At 53.8% G+C, this 24992-nt stretch overlaps 1 protein-coding gene across 3 annotated transcripts in view; it reads right to left on the reverse strand.

Moving 5' to 3' along the window:
- Window positions 1–2747, reverse strand: part of GRHL3 (grainyhead like transcription factor 3) — a 34716-nt gene extending 31969 nt beyond the window's left edge. The window contains exons 1-2 of one of the 3 annotated variants that reach the window (XM_090057459.1): window positions 1441–2747; window positions 124–208 (exon numbers count right to left, since the gene is read on the reverse strand). In XM_090057459.1, the coding sequence (XP_089913585.1) occupies window positions 124–140 (17 nt within the window). In that variant the 5' untranslated portion in view covers window positions 141–208; window positions 1441–2747. Of the gene's footprint in view, window positions 1–123; window positions 361–1440 lie in introns of those variants that run through there. The other 2 variants (XM_090057460.1, XM_090057457.1) reach the window with 2 other exon arrangements.
- Window positions 2748–24992: the final 22245 nt, after the last annotated feature.

Raw genomic sequence — 24992 nt, forward strand, 5'->3', positions numbered from 1 at the left:
CTAGACAGGCAGATTAAACCGGTGGAATCTAATTCATTCAGACTAGCAACACGTAAACCTTTCTCAGATGAAATACTTAGCCTATATGCATAGGGGATTAGTTAAATAAAGCAGTCTACTTACTCAAGTTCATTAGACATGTTTCCCCAAGATTTCTCCGGATTTTCGCAGACAGTAAATTCGGGTGACTTCTCTCCTCTAGTACCTGCTAAATACAGACATTGCCTGTGAAATGAAGTGTTTGATTTATGTTGAGGTTTTTGTGTACAGGTATTTTGCTGACAGGTAGGTTCCCCAGAGTTCAGCCCCTGATTGGTTGATGAGACAGGTGCCATGGGACAGGTACACCTAAACAGGTGCAGTTGTTAACCCTTAGTGCGCCAGACGGAGAGGCAAGGCAGCCGCGCGGAGATGAGGAATCTACCTGTCTATAAGCAAGGGGAAGAGAGGGAGAAGGGTGGGGAAGCAAAGCAAGGAGGAAAAACCCCGAAGGGAAAAGATATGACAAAACAAGGAGGGAACCATTGATTCATCTCTGTGATACTTGGTTTCAAGCTCACGTTTCGTGTTTTATACGCTGTAATGCCAAACCATAGCGTCTGTCATTCTCTAGAGCCAGGGGGCCAATTTTCTCGTTGCTGCATCTCTCTCTGACCCTCTCTTGTGTCAAGGCGGTGATTTAAGAAAATCAATTAAGCCTCACAGTTTCCTGCCATTTAAAAAAAGAAAGTTCTTTATGGATAACTTAGCCCGTGGCTTCCCTTTCCTCACCTTCTCTCGTCAGAAGGTCTCTGGGGCGCTTTTCTCTTTTAAGATCCTCGTTTAAAAAATGTAACTTTACTAGACATCAGCACCCGTAGCACATTGCTTCATTCAGCCTCAGAGCACGCGGGTCACGGACTCCTTCCACGGGCCGCACCGCGCATAAAGGGGGAAAGGTTCGGGGGCTTTTTTCTTACATCCTTCTCACGCATGGCTGTCTACCAGCCAACAGGATGAGCGTTGCTCCAGCCCACGGGCGGGCAAGGAGCAGCCCAGACACATGGCTGTTTTCCTGCAGTCTGCAAGACTTCAGCGCAGGTCTGCCCTGGTGACTCAGCTCCGAGCGAGGAAAAGGTTTATGACTGGGGCCGGACAAAATGCACCGAGGCTCGGAGAGCTCCCGCGGGATGGTTTCTGTAGTCTGTGGTGCACCGAACAGGCAAAGCATAGGCTTCGCGGGTGACTCACGCTGCCTGGGTATGGAAGGCAGGAGACGATCTAGGAGGCATGTCGGTGCAAGCCTCGAAAAAGATTAAAACCTTTCACCTCTCTTTCTCTCTGTCTCTCCCTCTCTGCCTCCCTCCCACTGCCTGTGTAATCTGTTCAGCCTATCTGTCTGCGTCAGCATGGGATTCACAACAATATGGCCCCCTCCCCTGCCATAAGACCAAAACCTACCTTCAAAACCAGCGGGGAAGGAGCCCAGATTAGAAGACCGAGGCTTGATGCTGCACGAGTGCGGGGTGCTGCGCGTACAAGCCCCCTGGGGCACACAGAGGGGCCGGGGCCCAGGAAAGCGCAGCCATGGTAGCCAGTGGCACAGGGGTGGGCAAAATGCAGCCCGGCAGCTGGATGCAGCCTGCCAGGCTCTATGCAGCCCGCGGGGCCCCTAAAAATTTAGAAAATTAATATTGATCTGCCCTGGGCTGCCTGTCACGCAGATGGCTTGCCAAAACTCAGTAAGCGGCCCTCTGCCCAAAATAGTTGCCTGCCCCTGCAGTAGCAGCAATGAGGTCCATTTGAAGTGAGAGGAGCTGTTGCCAGGACAGGGTCACGCAAGCCCATCTCTGCTGTGATGCACTCACACCCTCCTCTGTTTAGACCAGGAGGGGAATGGGAAGGGGGAAATAGCTGACCTGAGTATTGCAGCGGCACTACACCCCTGGCAAGGAGGCACAAGCTGATGTAGTGTTTGTGATGGGGACCCCAGAGGAAGCCTTGCCTGGTTGAGTGAGCGTAAGAGCCAGGGCTGCTTCCTTAGGCATGTGTCTCTTATCCAGCAATGGTGCTCTTTTCATCCTAAACCCGGATATGCGTCCATCCATTTGTTCCCCATCCCCACCCTTCTGAGAAGGCCCCACTAGGTGCTAGAGCTGGGGGGCAGTGGGAGGGAGCCGGCCTCTGGCAGGGACATGGCAGCATCTGAAGAGCTTGGTGCAAAAGCCAGCATCTGAAGAGCTTGGAGGCAGAGCGCAGGGGTGGCCGGGGCGGGGGGAAAGGGCCCCGGGAAAAGGGCTGCTTGCAGCCCCAGCCGCCCATTGCTTCGCTGCAGGGGTGGCACGTAACCCTGGGGCCTCGGTCGTGCTCTGCATGGGGACGCTCTGTCGGGACTCACGGCCGGGAGGACATCGACTGCTCCTGGAGCCGAGTTGCCCAGGTGCTGGAAGAGGGGAGTGACGGTGTGAGACCACTGGGCCGCTCTGCTTTCTTGAGGCTGCAGCACAGCCGCGTCCCTGCGGCGCGGCGGGCACAGCTGGCGCGCAGAGCGCGCACGCACGGCCAGGGCCGCTGGGCTTTCTAGCACGCGCGCGACTCCTCTTGCCTCGTGGCACAGATCTCCCGTACGGCAACGCAGCGCTGCTCTCCGTCCCTGTCCTGTGCCCGATGCTCACAACCTTCCCGGAGCCAAGAAAACGTTGCCACCCCCACTGTGCCAGGGGGGACCCTGTGGGGAGCGAGGAGGGACCTGCTCCACGTCGCCCAGCCAGCCGGAGCTGGGAACAGAGCCCAGACGCCTTGGCCTCCCTACCGGGCCGCCCGGGGAGGGGGGGCAGCGTTGTGCAACGCTTCCCCTGCGCTCTCCAGCTGCTGACAGACGTGAGACCACCCCCGCCCCACCCCCGCCGTCATTTTGGGCACCCTGCCCTGTTTGTGCTGCTGCGTATTTCAAGGCACCCAGCGGCCTCCAGGCCTGGACGCCCAGACATTCCCTTGGACTGCAATTTCAGTATTTTTAATTATTATTTTCTCCCTTTTTTCGTTCATACTCCACCCTCCAGGAGTATCTGCTGAGGGGGTGGGTGAGCAGAAAGAGCCCAAGAGACACATTCCCTGTGCACAAAGCCCTCCCACTTCCCTTCCACTCCCCTGTTAAATATACCTTGGAACAAAAGCCCTTTATGATCCTCAAAAAAAAAGAAATAAAACACGCAGCTGCTAAGATAACCTGCGCAGCTCTCTGGACACGGACTCCAGCGAGCTTTGAGGAGGGGGCCACGTGTATATAGTTGCTCCCTGTGTATGGGCTTGCATTGCATGGGGTTCATCGTGTTCCCTTTAAACCCCCCGGGACCGATTCTGATATCCGCTTTCCTGACGAAAGGCGGGCGGGCGGCCGGCTGCTTCACGCTGGACGCCGGCATGGCCTGGCTCCTGCGACGTCTGCGTGTGCATCACGAGAGCGCGTTTCTTTGTCCACTCCTGCTCTCCATGGGACAAGTCACTCGCCTCTCCCTACTTCTCCCTTTCCTCTCCTGTTCCTTGTCCATTAGCGTATAGGTGCTTCCAGCACAGATGTGTGCATGCAGTACCCAGCGCCGCGGCAAGAGCAAACGGTAGGGAGGAAAGTCCCGAGCTCATCTTCCCCTTCGAGCCTGAGGCTTTTTATGGTTCATGGGTGCGGTGTTGTGAGAGCTGAGAAGACCCATGAAGTCAGGGGCACTTTTGCTCGGTCTTGCCCATTGGTCCTCTGGGATTCCTGCCCGTGGATTGCTGAATGCCCTGCGTTCGTAAGAATTGCCCCACTCCAGTCTGGCCTCCTTAGTAAAGCTTTTGGAGACCAACCAAGTTGGAACAGGTTGCTCTTTTCTTCCCACCTGTCCCCCCTGCCTTCTCCTTCGCTTCACTGATGAGGACGGGTCCAGAGCCGCCCTGCGGTGCTCTCTGCATGGGGCACGGTGCAAGCAGACCCTCTGGTGACCGAGCAAGGAGCTGGCGTGGGTGGGCTGTAGTTATATATTGGCTTTCCACCTTCAGGGCATCTGGCATCCTCCACTGAGAACTGTCACATACCCAGTCCAGTAGCTCCGTGATGCGCCAAACTCTTCAGCTGCACCTGACCGAAGGTTATTTAAACACACCAGCAATTAATAAAGCATAAGAGGAAGCGGCTTAAAGGAGGTTAGGGCGAGCTGTTCTATGCCAAGCTGAGGCGTGGTTTCTTCAGCTGTCATCCCAGCATAAGTATGGCTTGCGAGGAGGAAGAGACCCAGGAGGTGGCTGGGGTCTGCGAGACCTCCGCACAGATACACACGGTGCCCCTCTATTCAAGTGGCTTCATAATAGAGAGGGCCTGATTTATTATTACCTGTTGTAGCCTGGGGGGGGCTGTAGGAAAATTCCTGTTGTTTTCAGCCAGTTCTACCAGTTTGACACCTTAATAGATTTGGGTTGCAAACAACTGACCCAACTGACTGTCTTGGGGCCAACCACTAACAACACTGAGTTGGCTTGAGGGCTCGTGGGGACGTTCGGGGCTTCAGCTTCTTGGGTGAGAGTCAAGCAGCCAAGCTGGAGCCTCCTGTCAGCTTTGATCTCTCTGTATGTGGAGGGCAGAAGGCAGGGGCTAATGCTACCCAGCTCACCGCTGGGTCTGGAAGTCGGGCCCTTGACGGTGACTCGCACAGCCTCCTGGCACTAGCTCCCCAGTGAAGAGGGAGTGCTTGGTGAGTGTGTCGCAGCTCCCCGCCCTGCTCTAAACAGCTTCTCTCCGCCGGCTGGAGCTGCAGTAGCTCCCGCTTGGCTCTCTGGAGGTGCCAGCCCACCCACGCTCCGAACAGCAATTGCAACAGTCCCATGCAGCCCTGCCTTGATACAGCCACATCTACAGCTCGGGGGGAGAGAAAAATTCCTCCTCCAAACCAAAGCGGGACTGTGTTTTCTCCCAGCCGCTGCGGTACCACGAGGATCTGTTGCCAATAGCTGGTGACGGCAGCACAGCTTGGTCATCTGCTCTCTCGTCTAGGGAAGCTGATGTCTAAACCGTAACAGGATGGAAAAAGCCCAGACCATCCTCCCCAGCAGCTCGCCCCACAACAGGTTCACAGGAGCTGCCTCATCCCCTGTGCGACCCCTTTGAAGCTGATGGAGTTACCCCAGTGGTGGATTTGGTCTTCAGTGGCTTTGGGCCGGCTGCATTAATCTGGTTCTTGAGATATGGAAATGACATTGGCTTAGTGGCCTCACAGCTGCTCGGGCTAAAATGCCTCTGAACGGCAACTGAAATGGGCCTTGGCATTGAAGTCTGGGCTCAAACCAAGCCTCCCAGATCCTGGGAGGCAGCTGGATTCAGGGGCTGAGTGCAACCAGATGCAAAGTTTGGATTTGAATCTGTGTCGCTGCAGGGCTTTCAAGAGCCAGGACTTAGTTCAGGCCTGGTCCTAATGAATCAATCAAAAGAGAATATCACGGATGAGCCCCAGAACCCTGCAGAGGCCACTCCATGAGTTTTTCGCCCTCTGCCATCACCAGGTGATGCTGGGCAATGCTAATAAACCCGCTCTGAGAACGCTGCCCAGTGTCCCCATGGGGCACCCGGGGCTCCTCAGCTCCTGAGAGATGAACTTGGACCAGCAGCATGAAGTGGCTCTTTGCACTTAGAATTGCAAGGCTGCCAGCTTCCAGGATTTCACTGCAAGTCCTGCGTGACTCAGCAGTGCTGGTTTTGAGGATAATGGGTTTTTTAGGACTCCCCAGGTCCTGGAGTCATGTGATTATAAGAGAAACTCAGATTTCCTTTTCTTTTTAAAAATGAACCTCTCATCTTCACAGTGGTAAAGCAAACCTGTAAGACATAAACTCTAAAGGCTCAGAAACTGGGAGGTAAGTACCAAGAACATCATTAAACAACTCCTTTTGAAGCTACCCTCACATCTGAGGGGCCTGACTCGGTGCTCTGGGCTGGTCATACCGGCATCCTCAAAGCATGGTACAAACCTTACCTAATCTTCACATCCATCATCCCTGTGCTGTCACTGTAATTCCTGTGTTTAACCAGCGAAGATGTGGAGGTACCGAGAGGACAGGAAAATTGGCTGAGATTTATAGCCCAACAGCAGACGAAGCACAGCGTTCCTGCAACTAGACCAGACTGTGCGTTTCAGGCAGCGCAAGGGCTTTCGCTAGGCCGGGTGTCTGAGCATGCACCGAAAAGGTAGCCCTGGTAGTGAAAACTCCCTTATCCTCATGAAACGCTTTCTAGGAAGCCTTGAAGACCTGGCATGGGCTGCGAATCCAAGCCTATTGCTCTCTGGCTGTCTGGGCAGAACCAGAGTTACTCTAACACGTGCATAAAAAGACATGCCTCAACAAAGCCATGATGCTGCCCACAGAGCACCCACCCGCCTGCTCGAGAGCAAACCCGGCCTGGCAAGACCTCGACAGCTTTCTGGGTCTGGAGGTCAGCTGGATCTGGAGGCCAGGATCAGTCCATGTAAAGTTCACACTGGAGCTGGGGTTGCAAACATCTCCAGTGTCTAAATCCAGGTTCTGCTCTGAATCCTCCATTAGCGGACGAAGCGGGATGGAAACGGAGAGGGTGAGAATGAGCAAGGGATGGGCAAGAGATGTGTGCAGTCCTTGTGGGAACTGAGTCTCATTTCCAATGAGAAAAGTGGGAATCCCTGCTGCTGGCCCGGTAGGCGTCCCGAACGCTCTCATCCCGCTGGGTGATACTGAACTGGCCGGGGAATGGGGTGCACGCTGCTGAAAAGCTTCTGGGAGAAGAAACAAGTCCTTGGAGCTCTTGTACACAGGCAAGGGTGGGATTGCCCTTTGCAAATCCCTTTCAACCATGCACAGCATGGCATCTCCTCCCCCTACCATCACCCTGCTGTTGTCATGCTAATGCTAATGCACAGGTCAAAGGGAAAGTCTGGGATCCTGCATTTAAACCACAGCAGCACTGGCAACATGAAAGCTTTCATGTTCACCCCCAACAACATGATGGCTCAGGGCTGGGTAAATAGGCGGGGGTGTTTTCCAGCTTATCTTTTCCATGTGATGGTTTAATGGCCGGGGTGAAGGTGAAGCCAATTAGAATCAGGCTCAAATGGGGTTGGAAGGGACCTCAGGAAGCCCAACCTGCTACTCAATCTTCCCTATAAGACAGCCTGTGCTAAAAAGCTTCCAGCAGTCGAGATGCACAGTTTCCCTTGAAGGCTAGCACCGTACCTTTTGTTACGGAGAGCTCTGGGTGTGTATGGCACCATGCTAACGGCAAAGATTGCACACTCCTTACCCCAAAGATTTTGTACTGTGATCAAGGACCAGAAAACAGAGTTAATTCTTAGCAAACAGGTGCCCACATTGCAGAGAAACACCATCAGGGCGGTGTGGAACGATCTCCTTGGCAAGACCCATAGAGAAATTGCAAAGACTGAACTCTTGTTTCTCCTGGTCCAGGATGCTGTGCGCTAGGAGGTATGACATAGTTTTGAAGGATGCTGAAATACCCCTGGACCTTCGAGCTGTCCTAGCGGTTCGGCCCTCCTGAGTGGAAAGAGAGGAGCCCTGAGTGTAAATATATTTACTCTAAAAATGCAAGCGGCAAGGATTTCATGAGGTTCAACACGGACAAGTGCAAAGTCCTGCACTTGGGACGGAGCCATCCCCTGCACCGGGACAGGCTGGGGCTGCCTGGCTGGCAGCAGCTCTGCAGAAAAGGACCTGGGGGAGACAGGGGACAAGAAGCTGCATATGAGCCAGCAGTGTGCCCTTGTAGCCCAGAGGGCTACCAGCAACCTGGGCTGCACTGGTGGCAGTGTTGCCAGTGCTGGGGAGGCCACATCTGGAGTCCTGTGTCCTGTTTTGGGCCCCCCACTAGAGAAAGGGCGTGGACAAGTTGGAGAGAGTCTGCACTGGAGAGAGTGGAGGGCAATAGAAATGGTTTGGGGGCTGGGGCACATGGTTTGTGAGGAGAGGCTGAGGGAACTGGGCTGATTTAGTCTGGAGAAGAGAAGACCGAGGGGGATTGAACAGCAGCCTTCACCTCCCTGCGAGGGGGGCTGCACAGAGGATGGCACCGGGCTGTTCTCAGTGGGGGCAGATGGCAGAACAAGGAGCAATGGGCTCAGGCTGCAGCAAGGGAAGTTGAGGTTATACATCAGGAAATAATCCCTCACTGGGGGGGTGGTGAAGCACTGGACCAGGCTCCCCAGAGAGGTGGTGAACTCTCCATCCTTGGAGGTTTTTAAGACCCAAATAGACAAAGCCTCAGCTGGGATGATGTAGTTGGGGCTGGGCCTGCTTGGAGCAGGGGATTGAACTAGTTGTGACCTCCTGAGGTCCCTTCCACCCTCATTTTCTATGATTTTCTGATTTTTTGGATGATATTCAGACAGTGAAGAATGGCTGGCATTTCAAAGCTTGTCTAACTTTATTCCAACCATGCAGCTGGTCCAATGAAAGATATCACCCCCAAAAAACCTTGGCCTCTCACGGACCGTCACGGCTACACCATCACCCTGCCACCACCCCTAGAAATGGGAAAATTCACTCTGCTCCCGACCTGGTATCCCTCTATCACATCAGATGCCAAGTAAATGCACGCCTGTGCTCTGGCCTCTTCCACCTTCCTTGCTTCCATTTTTTCTTTTGCCGGACTATCCTACAATCCAGCGTCCCTCTGAGCAGAGAAGCCTCTCTATTTTAAACCTACCCCTGAACTGCAAGCCATGTCAGTGCATCATCTCATTTATTGAACCAAAGAATGCTTCGTAAACACTTCCCGTACACCCTGGATCCCTTCAGAAGTGCCCAGTTCTTATATTAAATGTGCAGTTCTCAGTTGCCTCCAGCAATCCCGATAGTTTAGTTTGGTTTATGACCTACTCCTGCAGGGGCTGGGCCAAACTCTTTGTTCTCAGCACAGATTGATGCGGAGGAAATAATACAAGGTTCAATGCGAGACACCTGTTATCCCATGGAATGAAAAGCATCAAGGGTTTTGCAACCTTTAGAGAGATGCACTAAAAACATCTCAGGTGGCAGTTACCTGCTGGCCCCTGGGGGGCCTGGGGATTTTCCCTCCCCATGGAAAACGCCCGCTACAAGACAACACGTTCCTGATTACAAAACAGGTTCTTGCTTTAGCTCTGCCAAATTCTTGCTTTGCATCAAGATCTGAAGTGCGATTGCGTCTCATGAGAATCATCCCGTATCTTGACCGACGCGCCGATATCTCCCACCGACCTTGGAGGTACCCCGCTCTGAGCGACGGCTGGCCACCTCTCTTTTCCCTTGGGAAAGATGAATTCAACTCACCTTCAAGCCTAAGCTACAGTGTATGAGCAGGACCTATTTACTTATGAATATTATCACAGCGTGCGTCCCTACAATACAGACTAACGCCGTGGGTGCATACACAGCAATTGCGAGACCAACTTTCAAGCCACGTCCCTGTCTGTGCCTCAGTTTCCTCTTCACTCCCTGCCTTGGAAGCTGGCTGTGGGAGGGACCGTCTCTCCCACTGTGCTCATCCAGATGCCAGATCAATCAAGCCTCGCTCTCTGGGTCGTGAACAATTTTATAAAAGCTGAGCAAGAGCTTTGCCACCCTTCGCTTCTGGACACTAATGCAGACTCCTCACGCAGGCGTGACCTATAGCCCTGGTTTGAAACCAGATCAAACTGCAGCAGTACAACCAGTACCGCCCCAGTGTAAACAGTGTCTAGAGCAGGGGTCAGCAACGTTTTTGGGCAGAGTCCTAAAAACACCCACAACCTTGATTTGTAAGATGTTGGTGTGCTGTGGGTGGGGGTGGGAACTGTGAGGGGCCCGATCCTTGTTGTGGCAGCACAGCCCTGGCCCCTTCCTCACTGCCCGCCCTGAGGCACGTGTGCCAAGCAGCATGCCTCTGCGTGCCGCACTTCGGCATGCACGCCGGGAGTCGCCTACCTCTGGTCTAGAGCAGTGGTCTCCAAAGTGGGGTGTGCAAGACGATCCATTGGGGTGCAGGAAGAAAATATTAGAACTTCTATTTAGATGTATATTTATACAAATATACATATATTGGGGGTGCGTGCTCAAACATTTTTTACTGATGGGGGTGTGCGAATATAAATATACATATATTGGGGGGTGTGCTCAAAAATTTTTTACTGATAGGGGTGCAGAATCAAAAAAGTTTGGAGACCTCTGCTGCAGAGGGCTGAGCTCATGTTGGCGGCTAAACTTCCAGTACCTGGGAGGCTTAATGAACCTAAACCCCAGCTTCCCTTGAAGACCATGTAACCCTCAACAGCAAGATGCCATTTTTCTGTGCATCCCTATCACAGCCCGAGAACGGATGACTACCACAACGTGTACAGGGCCACAGAAGCACCTGCTCCCTTGGGAGCGGAAAGGCCCTGCCCTGAAGCTACCCCAGGATGAAAGCACTGGCCAGATCTGGTGCAGCGCGAGGGGGGACCAGTCCCGGAGTGGAGCTGGAAGGCCGGGAGAGCGGGTTCAGATCAAAGACAGCCATGGTGAGAGAGTTTAATTTATTTTCTGTAGCTTTGACTAAAAGGCAGAGACTGGCAGGCGGTGTGAGTCCTGCACCGCTGGCTCCTGTCTCAGGTTCTTTCACGTGCAATGGCTCAGCTCGCAGGCGGGGGCTGAGGGAGGGGCAGGCTCTCGTCTTAGGGGCTGCCTGGTCATTTTGCTTTAGCTGATACAGATGGGATTAACTCGGAGCAGTCAGTCTCTCCTCTGCACCCCTGCTCCGAGTGATGGGGGGAGGAGGAGAGCACCACCAAAGGAAAGCAGTGCAGGGGAGCTGCCTGCAGCCCAAACTTTTGGGTCCCGCCGCATGGAAAACAAGTTAGGGAGCCCAGGCAGGGGTAGGGTTAGAGCCCAGGCTAGCAGATGTGTCTCGCCACCCTCCCCCCCAGTAGCCTAGACGCCCAACATGTAGGGAGGCCGGAGGAGCGGTAGCGCTGAGCAGTTCCCTGCACAGAGAGATTGCTCCGAGCCTTCAAGGTTGGAGGGGAGGATTCATAGCAGGGATCTGCTAACCATGGGCAGGATGTGCTGGCCCAGCTCCTGGAAGGCTTCCCACGCTGGCCACGGGCGCAGAATCGGGAGGCGTCTCTACGGGGCCATCGCCAAAGCCTCAGATACTGCTTCACAATCTCACCTATGCCCAGGTGACCCCCAAGCTCCCAGGGCCAACACATCCCTAACCTGAGCCCCAGTAAGCATTTGCCTTCCCAAGGTCAAGCCACACAGTCAGGGACCTCCAGTAGGGCAGAAGGGCGGATGAGCACAGAGCAGCTCTGCGTAAGACCCGTGCGATGAGTCTGCGGATGTTGAGAAGCAAATCAATTATTTGACGACTCCCTGCCAGGCTCAGACCCGGGATGTGTAATGAGACAGGCACTAGGGCTGCCACTTAATCGCCTGGGCTTGGCTTTTCTCTGATTGCCTTCCCTGCTGGGAAGGCTTCTGGAGCTGCTTGGCCCTCTAATGAGATGGCAGGGTGAGATTTCTCAACTGCAGCCTGAGGAATCATATCAGGAAGCCCATACAGAGGCAGGACTCATTTACATGCAGTGAAATTCAGCTCTGTATCAAGCGGCAGCGAGTGAGTAATACTTTCCTCCAACTCTTGAGGATCCCAGCAGTGGTCCACAGGCAGCATGGAGACTCGTAACCTTCCTAGTCATGTAAAAATGCATCCCTAGCCATGTTTAGACCTCTGCCCTCCCAGCTTCCACCGACCCAATGCAGCAAGAGATCCAGCAGCAGAATAAAGGGGCTACTTCCCTGCAGCCTCTATTACCACAGTCCCCAACCACCTCCCCTGTCTTGAATGCCCCTGTAAAGTAGGGAGGTTTTATTATCCCCCGTGGACAGGAGGGGAAACGGAGGCACAAGAGGCTTAACAACTTGTTCAGGGTCACACAAGGAATTGAATGCAGATCTCCGGCTAAGCCGGCCTCTGTCAAGGAGACGCATGGAGGGACTTTGCTTTGCAGGGAGGAAGGGGCTGTATTCACTAGCACGTGCCTCCACCTGCCACAGCCCAGATGAAAGAAAGAGCCACGATCGGGGTCGCACAGAAACTAGCGGGGCAAGAAGTTTGAGCTGCCGTGTGCTTCACTCCACCAGCACCCCTACGCTCTCCAGCCTTGGCTTCACGATCCCACGTTTTTTAGGTGGCTCCTTGACCAGCATGGAAAGGAAAGAGCATCCCCTCTGCATACGCCAGAGAGAAGTGAAAGTCTGAAACGAGGAGCCGCCCCTCCGAGTGAAACAACACGAGCCGGGGAGTGCTGGATGCTACACGGTGCAGTCGTCGCTCCGCTGCCTCGAAGGGGGCTTGCGCAAGACAAAGCGGTGGCCTTGCCGTCTCCATGCTTTTTATTAAGACACGTCAAGGCTGGAGCAATGGGGAGCTTAAGAAAAATTCTGTCGGGGTTTCTCACGCCGCAAGTCCAGGTCTTCTCTGACCAGCTTTCCAAGAAAGCTCTGGAGATGACCGAAGAACCTTGACCATCAAGGAAAGGAAGCCTGCGAAGTTGGGAAGGGAAGGGACTATTAGCCAAGACAATTTGTTTGTTAACGTGGATTTAACTCCAACACCTGCCAGGGATAAAGATCTCTCTGCTAAAGATTCAACACAGCCCCTTCTTGCTAAGAAGTCCCTCGCTCCAGTCCTCTCAGGAGACCTACAATTACACCGGGGAGATCAGACCTGAGACATTTGCTAGGTATAAATATATAGCAGAAAATAGCAAAACAAAAAAAGCTGTCAAACGTAACCTGCAAGGAACCGGCAAACGAGGACACAGCCGTGATCTGCCTTCCCCTTGCAGGTACCTGTAAAGGCAACAGAAAGTGTTGGGAGGCATTCCTGCAGATGCCTGGCTTGAATGCGGTTGGGTTGCGTGTGGTCCCTGTCACTCTGTGGGACTTGCGTAAACACCGACTGCTTTGTTGCATGCTGAATAGGAACGCTAGCCCCAAATTAGCTCTAATGTGAGGTCATTTAACCATTATGGGAGGTCTTTTGAGGAAATCATAATAGCAGCATGTGGGAGTCAGGACGAGGCAGTCACGGGACACGCCGAGGTTTTGTCCAACGCCGAGAGCGCGCTATTATCACGCTCAGGCAGGGGTCAGACATCCAGGTACGCTGCGCACAGCTGGCAGCAAGCATCCCGCTGCTGGGCGGATTATTGCCGAGACAGGTGCTGTTCCCAAATCCCCTTGCTACGGCCAGAAACTGCCCTCATTATTCCCGCTGGGTTTCAGGCAGAGAGAATTAAAGGTAACCCGGAGCCAAGACGCATACTGCAGCATCCAGCCAGCCAGCGCATTCCCAGGTATAATTGTTACAGGATCTAGGCGGTTCCTCCTGCAGCTTCTTTGTCCAGCCCTTGAAACTGGATCTGTTCTTTAATTGCCATTGAAAGTAACTGTGTGTGGTTTGCTCTGGGCATGTGGCAGCCTGAGAGAGTGCGGCAGCTCCTGGGACACCAAGCTGACGGGCTCCAGCTGGGCCCAAGTCTCTGTGCCCTGGGTGGGCCGCGGGTCCCCTGGCAGGCTGCAGGGCAGCTGAGTGAAGTGAGACCTGGGGTTAGGGCAGATGATGGGACAGGATGGCAGGGGTGTGGTGAGGCCAGGATATGCATCCCAGCTGGGCGAAGGAGGCACACACGATCCCTGGCATGGTGAGGTGAGGGCGCTAGACCCATGGGCACAGGGCAGAGGAAGAGCGGGGGCACCCAGAGCGTCTGACGTGGGAGGAAGGATGTGACTACAGAGAGTCCTTGATAAAGAGGGGTGGCACGGTGCTACACAGGGGGCTCATGGGGGAAGGAGGGAGTCAAGGGGTCCCCGGGACATGCAGTGTGCTGGACCTGCACTAGCAGAAGGCGTGTGACCCTTCAATTCAAGTTGCAGCAGCACTTAGACGAACAGCAGAGACCAAGACCCCACCGGGCTACGTCCTGAGCATCCTCATCCACCGGCCACAAGCAGGTCCCTGCGCTGGGGCAGGGAGGACCGTCTGAGCTAGCCAGGCGCGAACCTACCCCAGCACCGGCTCTGCCGACGGGGCTGCTGTGAGGGAGAGGGGTGGGTGTTTGTCTCAGGGCTGCCCTGCCATTGCACTGAGTTGGGACTAATTGTGAGCTCTTAACCCTCTGCCCCCGTGGCTAGTCCTCCGGGAGCACAGGTTGGCTGTGGATGGGAGAAAGCAGCATGGGCGAGGGCCTCTTCTCATGTCTGCAGCGGGCCCCGTCTGCGGCCCAGCCGCAACCAGCCGGAGCGCACGCAGCTCCGAGCACAGCGGCATCCATATCTCTTTGCCCTTGGCGAACCTGCTTCCCGGGGAGGAAGACGGCACCTGTCCAAAGAGCCAAGGCGGACCAGTGGCAGGGATAGGGATTCATCACAAATCTCCTGAGACCTCTTCTATGCTGGCCAGACAGGGCTCGCCTGCCTTACCCTCTGATGCCTGCCTCTCCCTGCCCTACATATGATGCATTTGCAAACCCCACACAAAGGACAGGCGCGAGCCGGGCCTAATGATGTGAATCAGCCTCTGCATGAACCAGCGGCGCAGGCAGGCAAATGAAGCACTGCTGCTCTGCTCTGCTCTGCTGGGGAAGTCTGTCGGGCACACACCGCTCCCCAGCCAGACATCTCCCGCCAGGCCAGGGCAGCGCGTTCCCTGCAGCTGGGTGCTCACAACACTTTCGCTCCGCTCTGCTGGCTTCGCTTATGGGTTGTGACAAGATGGGACAAATGAGTCAGCCAGAATAAGGCAACTCCCCTCTCTGGAAGCTGAGCTTTCCCGAGGGCTGGAAAGAGACCGGCGTCCACCAAACCATCTCTCCCTGCCCATATTCTCATCTCCTGGGTAGGCCCCTAAGTATCAAGACACAGCAAAAAGGCCTCATCGGCGAACGCACAGCCTCAGGCCTCGCTGGAGCCGGCTTGAGACGGGAGAGGGGCAAAGGGCGGGGGAGGTAGAAATGGCCAATGTGTCATCCCCAAAAATGGAAACTTGAAACCCAGCATTTGCTGGCCCTAAATCACGAAATCTTTTTCTAACAGCAACCAAAAAAGTGGTTGATCACCTGTGAGCTCTTTCCACTATAGTTTCCATTTGGCCAAGCCCCCAGAGTAAGTTGATGGGGGCTTTGGTCCCACATGCAACAGGCTGGAGTGTGCTCTCAGGTGCGTGCCGAGACCCCGGGCCAGCTCGGCTGAACGCCCCTGGATTAGTCCAGAGCGGGAGCCGCTGAATACCCTCTACTTGGGTATTTGGGTCACTGAACCACCGGTTACGAATCCCGGTTGTCACCAGCTTCCTCTTTCGTGGCTGCTTCCCTTCTCCGCAGCCTCGCCTTGGAAGCTAATTGTTATGGGAGGCCTTGTGCTAGGGTGAATCTCTCTTCCGGTTGTCTGAGGGCAATAAATGATTCTGCTAATAAATCACCCTGCACAGCTAATAAATGAAGCACCTTGCTGATGCTGCTTAGGAGAGAGTCACAGCACGAAGGGAAAGCTGCTTCCACTGCTGGGCTCTGATCACACTTCGTGACTGCGTTCACAAAACATCCCAAGCAAGGTGCATCGCGTCCCACCTCCCTCTCCACAATTAATGACAGCACGAAGTCGGGCAGACTCCAAGTGAGAGCCAGCGATAGTGTTTCCGGATACAGAGCGGGACGTGCGGGGCCAGATCTTCGGCTGGCGTAAATAAGACTAGTCAACTGGACTTAGGTGCTAGGCATGCTTATGCCCCGCTGCATCTCTACTCCAGTGTCTTCAGTGGAGCTCAGCCCCGGGCTGATGGGTCCATTTCGTGAGAAGCTGAAGGCTCAGGATGGCTTGTATGTAATTATACACCTGTCTCCTTCCCTTTCCAATTTAATAAGGTCAAAAAAAAAGAAAAAAAAAGAAAGAAGGAACACAAACATGTTATTGGCCCCATGAGTAAACATCTGGGCTTCTTTTGCAATCGTTAATGATGGTATGAGGGGTGTGTGAACTTCCTGCACGCTGCAATGCAGTTCACTCTGAACTCACCAATGCAATTAGGGTGTCTTTATGCAAGAACTGAAATTTGCCTAGATTGATTTAACGAGCACAATTTCCTCCTGAAACTGCTGGCAATTAATCATCCCTTCTCTAAGCTCAAATTGGAATTCGCTCCATCAGCACATCAGACACCTACAGTAGTGGCCGCTAAAGAGAAATTCATACCTGCCCTGCCGCTGTTAGCTTTACTCAAGCATTTCCTATGAGCAGGAAATATTGCAAATATGCCACAGCGTGAACTGCAGCGCTTCAGATGTTGACTTCTTTCTAGTGAGAGCCACTGCCCAGGCAGTTAGCCCGATTCTCCTTTTGCTCGCTGTGGTTTCTCGCCGGTACGAGGAGTGACTCCTCATGGACAGCAGGTGAAAGTGGCAGGAGAATTAGACCCAGGATTTTCAAAGGCGGTTAAAAAAATATGCCCAGCCAGCTCCCTCTCTACGAACCCGTATTTCCACATGCAAATACCTATGCCTACAACTCAGGTAATGGGGCATCTAACATCCAACTGCCATCCCAATTTGTGAGCATAGCTGTAGGGTTTTCCAGGCATAAAGACAGGAAATGCTTTCTGAGGATGTGCCTGGGGAAATCTGGAAATCAGCTGATCTCCCCACTGTGGCTAGAACAGCAGCCCTAAATTCAGTGAAGAGATACACAGGGAGAACAAGTGACTTGTGGGGCACAGGTTGACAAGGAAAGTAGGAGACTGCAACTCCCGAAGTGCAGGGGACAAGCAGGGAACGTGGACGCTGCTTTGCTGAGTAGCTGTAAAAGCTACAGTGGGCTGGAAAGAAACCTGGTCTTGTTACCGGACACCCAAAGGGAATCTGTCTGTCATGTCTAACTTATGAAATCAATTAATACAAGAACACGTCAGTGAGCGTGAATGAACTGCGCTTCCCAGAGCCCAGGAAAGCCTTCGGAGGCTTCCCCAATGTGAAGGTGCCTTTTGATGTAAGCCACAGCCGCTGAAATACAGGGAGGAAACTTTAAACTCTTTAAAATATATGGGTCCCAGGAACACCCCTGGGAGTTGAGTTCAAAGGGAATTCATGCAAGCGCTGGAGCTGGACTGTGCGGGATATTTTTGTTTGCAGGACTATCCCCCAAGAGACTTCTATTGCTCCCCCCTCAGTGAAGCCTCTGAGCATGTCACAAACTTTTACCTAGTTTCAGGCCAACCTATTTTTGTTTCAGGTAATAACACCCGGCATTGCCGTAACACTCCACACACTCAGCATGCCGTGTATGGATACGGTCATTAATCCTTGCAGAATCCTGAGTAGGTATGTGAACATGTCTGAGCCTCTCCGCTGGAGGATGGATGGGGAAAGGTGAAGTGATGTGCCCAAGGGCACATGGTGAGTCAGTGGCAGAGCCAAGATTAGACCTTGGGCCTTCCTGATTTCTGTACTGGGGCTTGTTTGTCCAGCTCACGCAGCTCTTAGAGAAGCACGCTATTTTTGTGCCTTTGCAGGTACCTGGAAGGGCAATGGGAAGAGCTGGGAGGCATTCTGCCCTTGGAGGCTCTTGCTGGGATCATGGCAAAAATTACCAAGGGCTCTTCTTCTGTATTCCTGCCCCTGCCTGAGACAGGGAATGCTGGAAAGCTTATGAGAGAGTCCCAACTTGCCAGATCTCCAGCTAGTTTTTCACACAAACACTTAGGGGTTTCTCCAAGCTTGACTCTCCAAAATCCTCTGACGTTCTAGCTATTGCAAGGGAAAAGGAACGATTATTAAACTAGCTGGGAGAGGGGATGGAGAAAGGCATGAATCTGCAGGGGAGAAAAGAGGGGGAGGAGAAGGAAAGCGGCCGGGGGGGCTGGGAGCAGCAGGAGGTGGCAAGGCCAGAGCAGTGGAGAGCACTGGCAAGAGGAAAGGGAGTTTGAACTTCTTGGATGGAAAGAAGAAAAGGGGAAACCTGGAGCAGAGCAGGGAAAAAGGGAAGACCAGGAAGAGCAGGAGGATGCCACAGATTTACCCCTGCATCCCGGGTTATCTCCCCAAATGAGCTGGCAGGCCCTTACCACGGTACAACAAGTGCATTTTTATTTGGGCTGGTGGCATTCAGCAGAAGCCCAGATTCTCTGCCTGGTTTGGGCCCAAGCAGGATCTGGCCCGCTCGCGTGCTTTGTGGTTGCAGTCAAACCCACAGCAACCCTGGAAATGAGCCCATTTATTTTTCAAACCACTCTCAGCTTTCATGGGAGCTGCAGAAAACGTTTGGCTCTGGGTCGCTCTGACCCTCCAGTCCCACTCTCTGCCGGCCCCCGTCTTCCTCAAGCTCCAGCCCTACCTGCTAACGGGGAAGTGTGGACCACAGCAGGGGGGACGCGAAGCTCCCCCATGCCCTGCTCTCACAAGGAGCCAGAGAAGGGCCATGAACTTGCCTCCTAGATGAACCTTCCCCTGCGGCCTGGGCAAAGGTGAAGCCCTCCCATGACTTCCCCACCTGCTGTCTGCCCATCCAGAAGCCCAGCACCAGGCAGCAGCAATCAGCAGTTAACCCTCTCATCCCACTGAAAGCCCCTTATCCACACATCCGCTCCTCCAGTCCTCGGGCCGCAGGACTACAATGTGCCCGTGCCCCTGTATCCACAGGCAGAGAGGGAGCAAAGCACAGACACCCAAGGCACGAGCTGCCCCACGCCTGCGATGTGGGGAAGAACCAGCGTGCAGCTTTTTTGCTCCATCGAAACCAACACTACAGTCCCTCTGAGACGGCGCCCCTAACCTCCCCGGGGGGTCTGAGCCGGGGAGAAGGGTCTATCTGCCCTAGGGTCCCACAGGAGTGGCCCGGGGCGGTCTCTACGCCCCGTGAGCTGGCAGTCCACTCTGAAAGCCCCTCCTCTGGACATAATGAAACCTCAGGGCAGAGACGCAGCAGCCAGATTCATCCCATCCCCAGCACCTTCCTTTTCCCTTGTCCTAGGTTTCTATTTTTCTTGTACGGCTGGTTGGATGTGCGTGAGGTAGCTGTCCTCCGCCCCAGCCAGCCATCCTAGCCAAAAAAACGGACGGGCATCAAATATGCCGAACCCTGGCTCAGCCCCTCGAGCTGTTACTGGCAGATGCAGCAGGGATGGGGCTGCCGGGCTGAGCCCTGCCGGTTCCCGTTCGGTACCTACTCCTAGAACCGTGACTGCAGCAGGATTTCGGAGGGAGCTAAATTTAGCTTCTGCCTCAGTAACCTGAGCATCCCAGCACCGTCCTTGAAGTAAGTGGTGAACCTCTCCCCCCCCGTCCCTCCATCGCTGCGCAGACTTGGCCTGCTGGGCTCCTCTGTTGGGAGCCAAGGGCACCCTGACTTTGACTTGGATGGAGCACTAAGTAGTGGGCAACGCAGGTAGCTCTGCTTCTTCCTTCCAGTTCCCAGCTCCAGACACAGGAATACCAGATCAGCAGGCAGGTGGGAGCCAGACTGCTGGAAACCGTCTTGCTTAATTATGTATGGTGAGACCACCTTCCCTGGCGTGCGGGCGTCACGTGCGCTCGTCAGGAGTGTTTGGTACCGGGAGGCACAACAGTGACCCCGGCACCACTGTGACATGAGCCCATAGAAAAGTAGAGCTGGAAGAGGCCTTTAGTAGGCCACTGAATCCCATGCCGCACTCAAGGAAGGACCATTGCTGGTACAGGATGCAACAGGTCAGTGCCCGGTCTCACTCTCTCACCTACCAGACAGGATGGCCCTAGGCTTATGCTCTCCCAATTCTCCCTTCCTCTGCTGTGCAGTGACCATATGACTCTGGCTTGGATCCTCTGCAAATTCTCCAACCAGCCATGGACCGCCAGCTCGATGCAGCAAGATGGTCTGAGTTCAAGGCGCGAAGGAGCCGGGTCTCATGGGAACAGGGGGCCACGGAGTGAAATGAAAGGCCCCGGCATGCCCAACTTGCAGGAGAAAACACCGGCGTGGCCGGCGTGTAACCGTGCTGAGGAATTCACAGCCGCGGGAATGTGAGTAAGACAAACAACGGGGCCAGGTTCTCGAAACGGGTTGGAAAATTTTATGACTGAGAAGAGCACTGGCAGTCCTCTCGGCTGAAAAAAATAAGGGTCATGAAACATCCAGCTTCAGGCCATGAGCTGGAGGCCTCCGGAGACGGAGAAGGAATTTTTCACCCATGCACAGCATTGCTCAATTGCTGGGCACATGCCGGGGGGGTCGCCTTCCACAGAAATGCCAGGCATTGGGCCATTCATGGGAGACAGATAGCGTACCAGATAAGCCGCCCGTCTGCCAGGTGGAGTAAATTTCCTGGGCAGGCAAACCGAGGGGAGCTCCGCTGCGGTCAGCGCCTCGGTCTGGGTGAAAGGGGTGTAAGAGGAGAGTCGAGCCCTGGGTTTTTCCAGCACGTGCCCTGAAGCTCTGCAGGCGTTCAAGACCAGTGCGAGGATCAGGTCAGAAGCAGCGAAGAAAAAAGACAGGCCAAACCACAGCACAGTGGCGTCACGAGCAGCAGAGAGGGGCCAGCTGAGCACTTCAGGTCTGGGGCCGGGTCGGGGTTTCGAGCCCAAACCCCACCCGAGGCACAGCAGCTAACAGCAGGATCCGGCCCTGTGTCTAATGAGGTACTGCCCCGGTTTCCCAGGAAGCAGCCCTGCCAAGGGATGTGTCGGCGAAGGTGTTGCAGCCGCACGTCGCCGAAGGGAGGTCCCAAACCAGCCCGTTCCCTAGCTCCCCTTAGGCTCCTTTGAAAAATCCCAGGTTTCAATCCCGCCGGCTCGGAGAACAAACCCAACGCGCTAAAAACAAGCTCACGACAAGAGCCAACAAACCGCGTCCTCTCCGGCTGCTCATTACCCTGGGTCAGTCAGCTGAGTTCGGCCAGCGCCAACTGAAGAGGCTTTAAAAGTAACAGGGAGACTCGGCGTGACTTTGCTCAGCCTAGGGGGCTGCTGATTTTCATGGGTCCTATTTGCTAATATGTTTGAGGTGGGGATTCGTATTCTAGTAAGCCCAATCAGCACCTTTCAGCCGACAGTCCAGAGGCAGGCCTCACGGCCCCTTCCAGGGAAGTCCGTGTTGTTGTCGCTATTCTACACACGGAGAAAAGGAGGAACGAAGGGGGGGAGTGACTTGACAGGGGTCACTTAGCAGATCAGTGGCGGAGCTAGGGATAGCCTCTGCCACCTCCTGAGCCCTAGTCCAGACACTGGGTGAGGTGTCAATGGCACAATGAGAGGGTGATGATTCAATGGTAGTGAAGTGATTTAATAGGGACCCTAGCACGGCCTCAGGAAGAGGCAGACTGCACTAATGTCTTGCAGCAGCACTGGGATCCTCGGTTACAAAGGTTTTCCCATCTGCCTCGTGAGAATGAGCAAGTCCAGGCAGAAACTCCTTGTTTCCCGGCCTCAGAAGATGCACATCCCTCCCACACCCACGACCGCGGGACGTTGGCAAGTCGATCCCCCCCATGCCGGCTATCTGCAACGACGTCCCTGTCAGCTGAAGGCTGAAAACCCGAGCCAGCCCGGCTGGGCTGCAAACCCCGAGCCCGGAGAGATTCCCCCTTTCCGGGGCCGAGCTGGCTACAGGCCAGGGTGCAATCTCCCCGCCAGCACCTCGCAAAAATTAGCTTAAAACGCAGACAGCCCGACTCAAGTCCTCACAAATGGGCATGACAAGATCCCCTCTCCTGTAACACCATCAGCGGCTTGCAAGGCGCTCCGATACAAAGGGATTAGGGGCCTTACCGGAGCAGAGCGGGGTGGATTTCCCTGGGGCCCCTGCCTTTTGCTCTGGTGGTCACCATTCCTGTCAGGCTAGTTCAAACCGTCTCTGCTTTTGCTCTTAGTGGATTATGGGGTGGCTGAGGGCTTTTTTTCTTCTGCTTTGTTGCTGCGAGAAGGGCCTGCAAAAGGGAACGAATTACTTCAGATAAACACATTAAACTGTCACTGCGGGAGTTAACTGGAAAGCTCCTTCCCTCCAAGGAAAACAATCGAAGGAGCAAGAGAAGAGACAGGCACAAAGCCCGTCCCTGGCCGCCATTCCCAGGCAGCGGTCAACCTGGATGCTGTTTTACTTTCAGCTAATGAACGGCAAGCAGTTATTAACCAGCAGTCTCTAACGGGGGGGGTGTTAAAATCCCACTGTCCCTTGGCAGCTGCCATTAAAGAACCGGCGGTGTTCCCCAGGACTTGCCAGGGCTGGGCACTGCCTACGCGGCATGCAGAGCTGCCTTACAGCTGCCGCTGCCCTCTGTGTGATACAAGGGCACGCCACACTTCGGGCAAGGAGGATGCCAGGGGATGAGGAAGAAACCCGGGACTCAGAAGAAGCAGGTTCGATTTCTTCCTCTGCCACAGAGTTCCTTTGTGACCTTGGGCAAGTTCTCTACCCCAATGTCCTGCTGTAAAAACCACTGTAAAGGCAAACGCATTAGAAGGACTGAGATGCTCAAATAACATAAGAACAGGTGCTATGACAGACCACCAGGATCCCAGGGGCAAGACAGGCACCTGCTTAACTCCTCGGGTGGTGTCAACTATCCGCTGCCAGCTCCAGTGTCGAGGAGTCTGGCATGTTGTGAAGGCAGAGGCCATGTCGCCCTCCATTCAGCTGCGGCCTGTTGCAGAGGAGATGCACTGCATGCTCCAGGCTCTCCCATGATGATTTTCTTTTGCTTTTCCCCTTAATCTAGGCAAGAGGTTCCCAAACCTTTTCTTATTGCGGACCCCGCTCCAGACTTAGCAGCTGCCCATGTATCCCTACAAGCATATGTTTTATATTTTAACCCCTTAATTATTAGTAAAATGCAAATCAAATCCACCGTTACACAATTTCTCCTGCATACCCGCCAGAGATGTCTTGAGTACCCCCAGGGGTACGTGTACCAGTTTGGGAACCCCTGATCTAGCCCATGCTGACAGCCTAGAAATCTTAACAGTAAGCACCAGGAGCATTTAAAAGCTTGCTTTTATTTGCCTTGTAAATAAAAAATAAAAGCAGAACCATGCTGTACCTTCCTGTTTTCAGGGGAAGGTACAATGTGTGGCTGCAGGAGGTTTCTTGGAATATTTTGAGCGTTGCACCATTCTTATATTTTAAACTGGTGACCTTCTCCTTCCCATTGCCTTTGTTAAAATGTAGAAGACTAAGCCTCCTTTTGCTGCACTAAATACACTTCCCCCGGGATGAGAAACCCCCCCAGAGTTAACACATCCCATTTCCAAAACGCTGTTAAAACCATACAAGGCTCCATGTTCTCCTCAGACGTGGATCAGCAGCACGGCACTGACTTCAGACAGAGCCCAGCCCATTTGCTCCAGTCCAGGACCTAGCCCAGATTTTCACGGTGACAAAGGTGTGAGTGTTTGTCATCACATTAAAAAAAAACACACACAACCCACTCAAGGAAACAAATTGCTACACACACCATTAACATGACACTGTTCCCATCACAAGCCTACTATTATCAGATATAAAGAAATACCTATTTATCGCTACACAACAACCTTAGTCACGCTGCCAGCAAACAGAATTCCTCTTCTTTTGTTAGTAATGGTGAAACGCGTATGAATAAGAAACACATCCATCATCCGTCTACACAGTAATGACACGTATCTGCCTCCCCGACACACATTACACAGGGTATTAATGCCACCCCTTTGCCAAGCGCGGGACCACTGCTGAGAAGCAAATGCCACCCATTCACTCCCGGTCTGTGCATGCAAGCCTGAGCAGATGACCCAGTGCCACTCAGGCTCTGGGCAAGCGCTGCCTTTTTGCCCGGTGTTTGTACAGCACCTAGCACAGGGGCAGGCAATTATTTTGGGCGGAGGGCCACTTACTGAGTTTTGGCAAGCCATTGAGGGCTGCATGACGGGCAGCCAAATATTAATTTTCTAAATTTTTGAGGGGCCCTGCGGGCTGGATGGACAGTCCTGGTGGGCCACATCTGGCCCCTGGGCCGCATTTTGCCCACCCCGACCTAGCACTATGGTGTCCTGCACCACGCCTGGGTCTTCCACCCCTCACGAGTGTGCAGTCATGCACAGTAATAGGACTCCTAACCAGAACCATTCCCATCTCGAAAGCAAGTCCGCACGCCATTCCTATGTCTTTTTGTCATCATCACTCATAAAACTTTACATGCATTTCCTACTAGACTCCATGTGCATTATTTTCAAGAAGCAATAGTTATAAATATTCCACTGAGAGATTCGAATGCAAAGTGGGAAACGCGCAGTCATTCTGCATTTTGCCCACCCAGAAACGAAACAAAATTAGATACTGAAGTCCAGAGAGCCGGAAGAACGGCTAAAAGGCCGCGAGCGGGTCAGAGTCAAGAATGGCATCTTCATGCTGCTAAACAACGAAAGCAACCGTGGCCTCACTGAAGTCCGGTGCACAACTCCCACCGGCCTCAGTGAAGCCCGGAGTCCGTTCACCGGAGCTAAGATGCGGCAGTTCGGATGCTCTTAACTAGTCCTTGCTTTGCTTTGAGGCAGGTGGGGATTTGTAAACCATGCAAACAGGTACAGGGTTGTCACTTGGCAAACTTAACTGGTTTGGTTTAATGAAGACTTTGGGTTTGGGAACGTGGCCCAACAAACTGCATGTGGAACAAGAAGCCGAGCTCATGATGCTGTTGCTACAACCTTCCCTGCCTGCACCTGTTCCTCCCCTCCGTGCATCGCCCTTCCTTGTTGTGTCACGGCGCAGGGGGCTGGTGGGAGCCCCGGGGCAGGGCCCAGCCTTCCCTCACAAGGGCACAGAAAAGCAGGCGTTTTTCATAGAACGGGTTTCTGCCAGAGTCAGGACTCAGCTGGAACGATGGGAATCTCACTTATAAATATTCATACAGATGTGCACAAATTTTGCCTTTTTCCCTTGCAGCAGAGAATCTGCCAGAGAGATACGGGAAAACCTGGCTCTGAGTCAGAACTGATGGTATCTCG

Source organism: Crocodylus siamensis, chromosome 7, assembly GCF_052110815.1.
Source record: "Crocodylus siamensis isolate JL-2025a chromosome 7, ASM5211081v1, whole genome shotgun sequence".
In the NCBI taxonomy this organism is placed as follows: domain Eukaryota; kingdom Metazoa; phylum Chordata; order Crocodylia; family Crocodylidae; genus Crocodylus; species Crocodylus siamensis.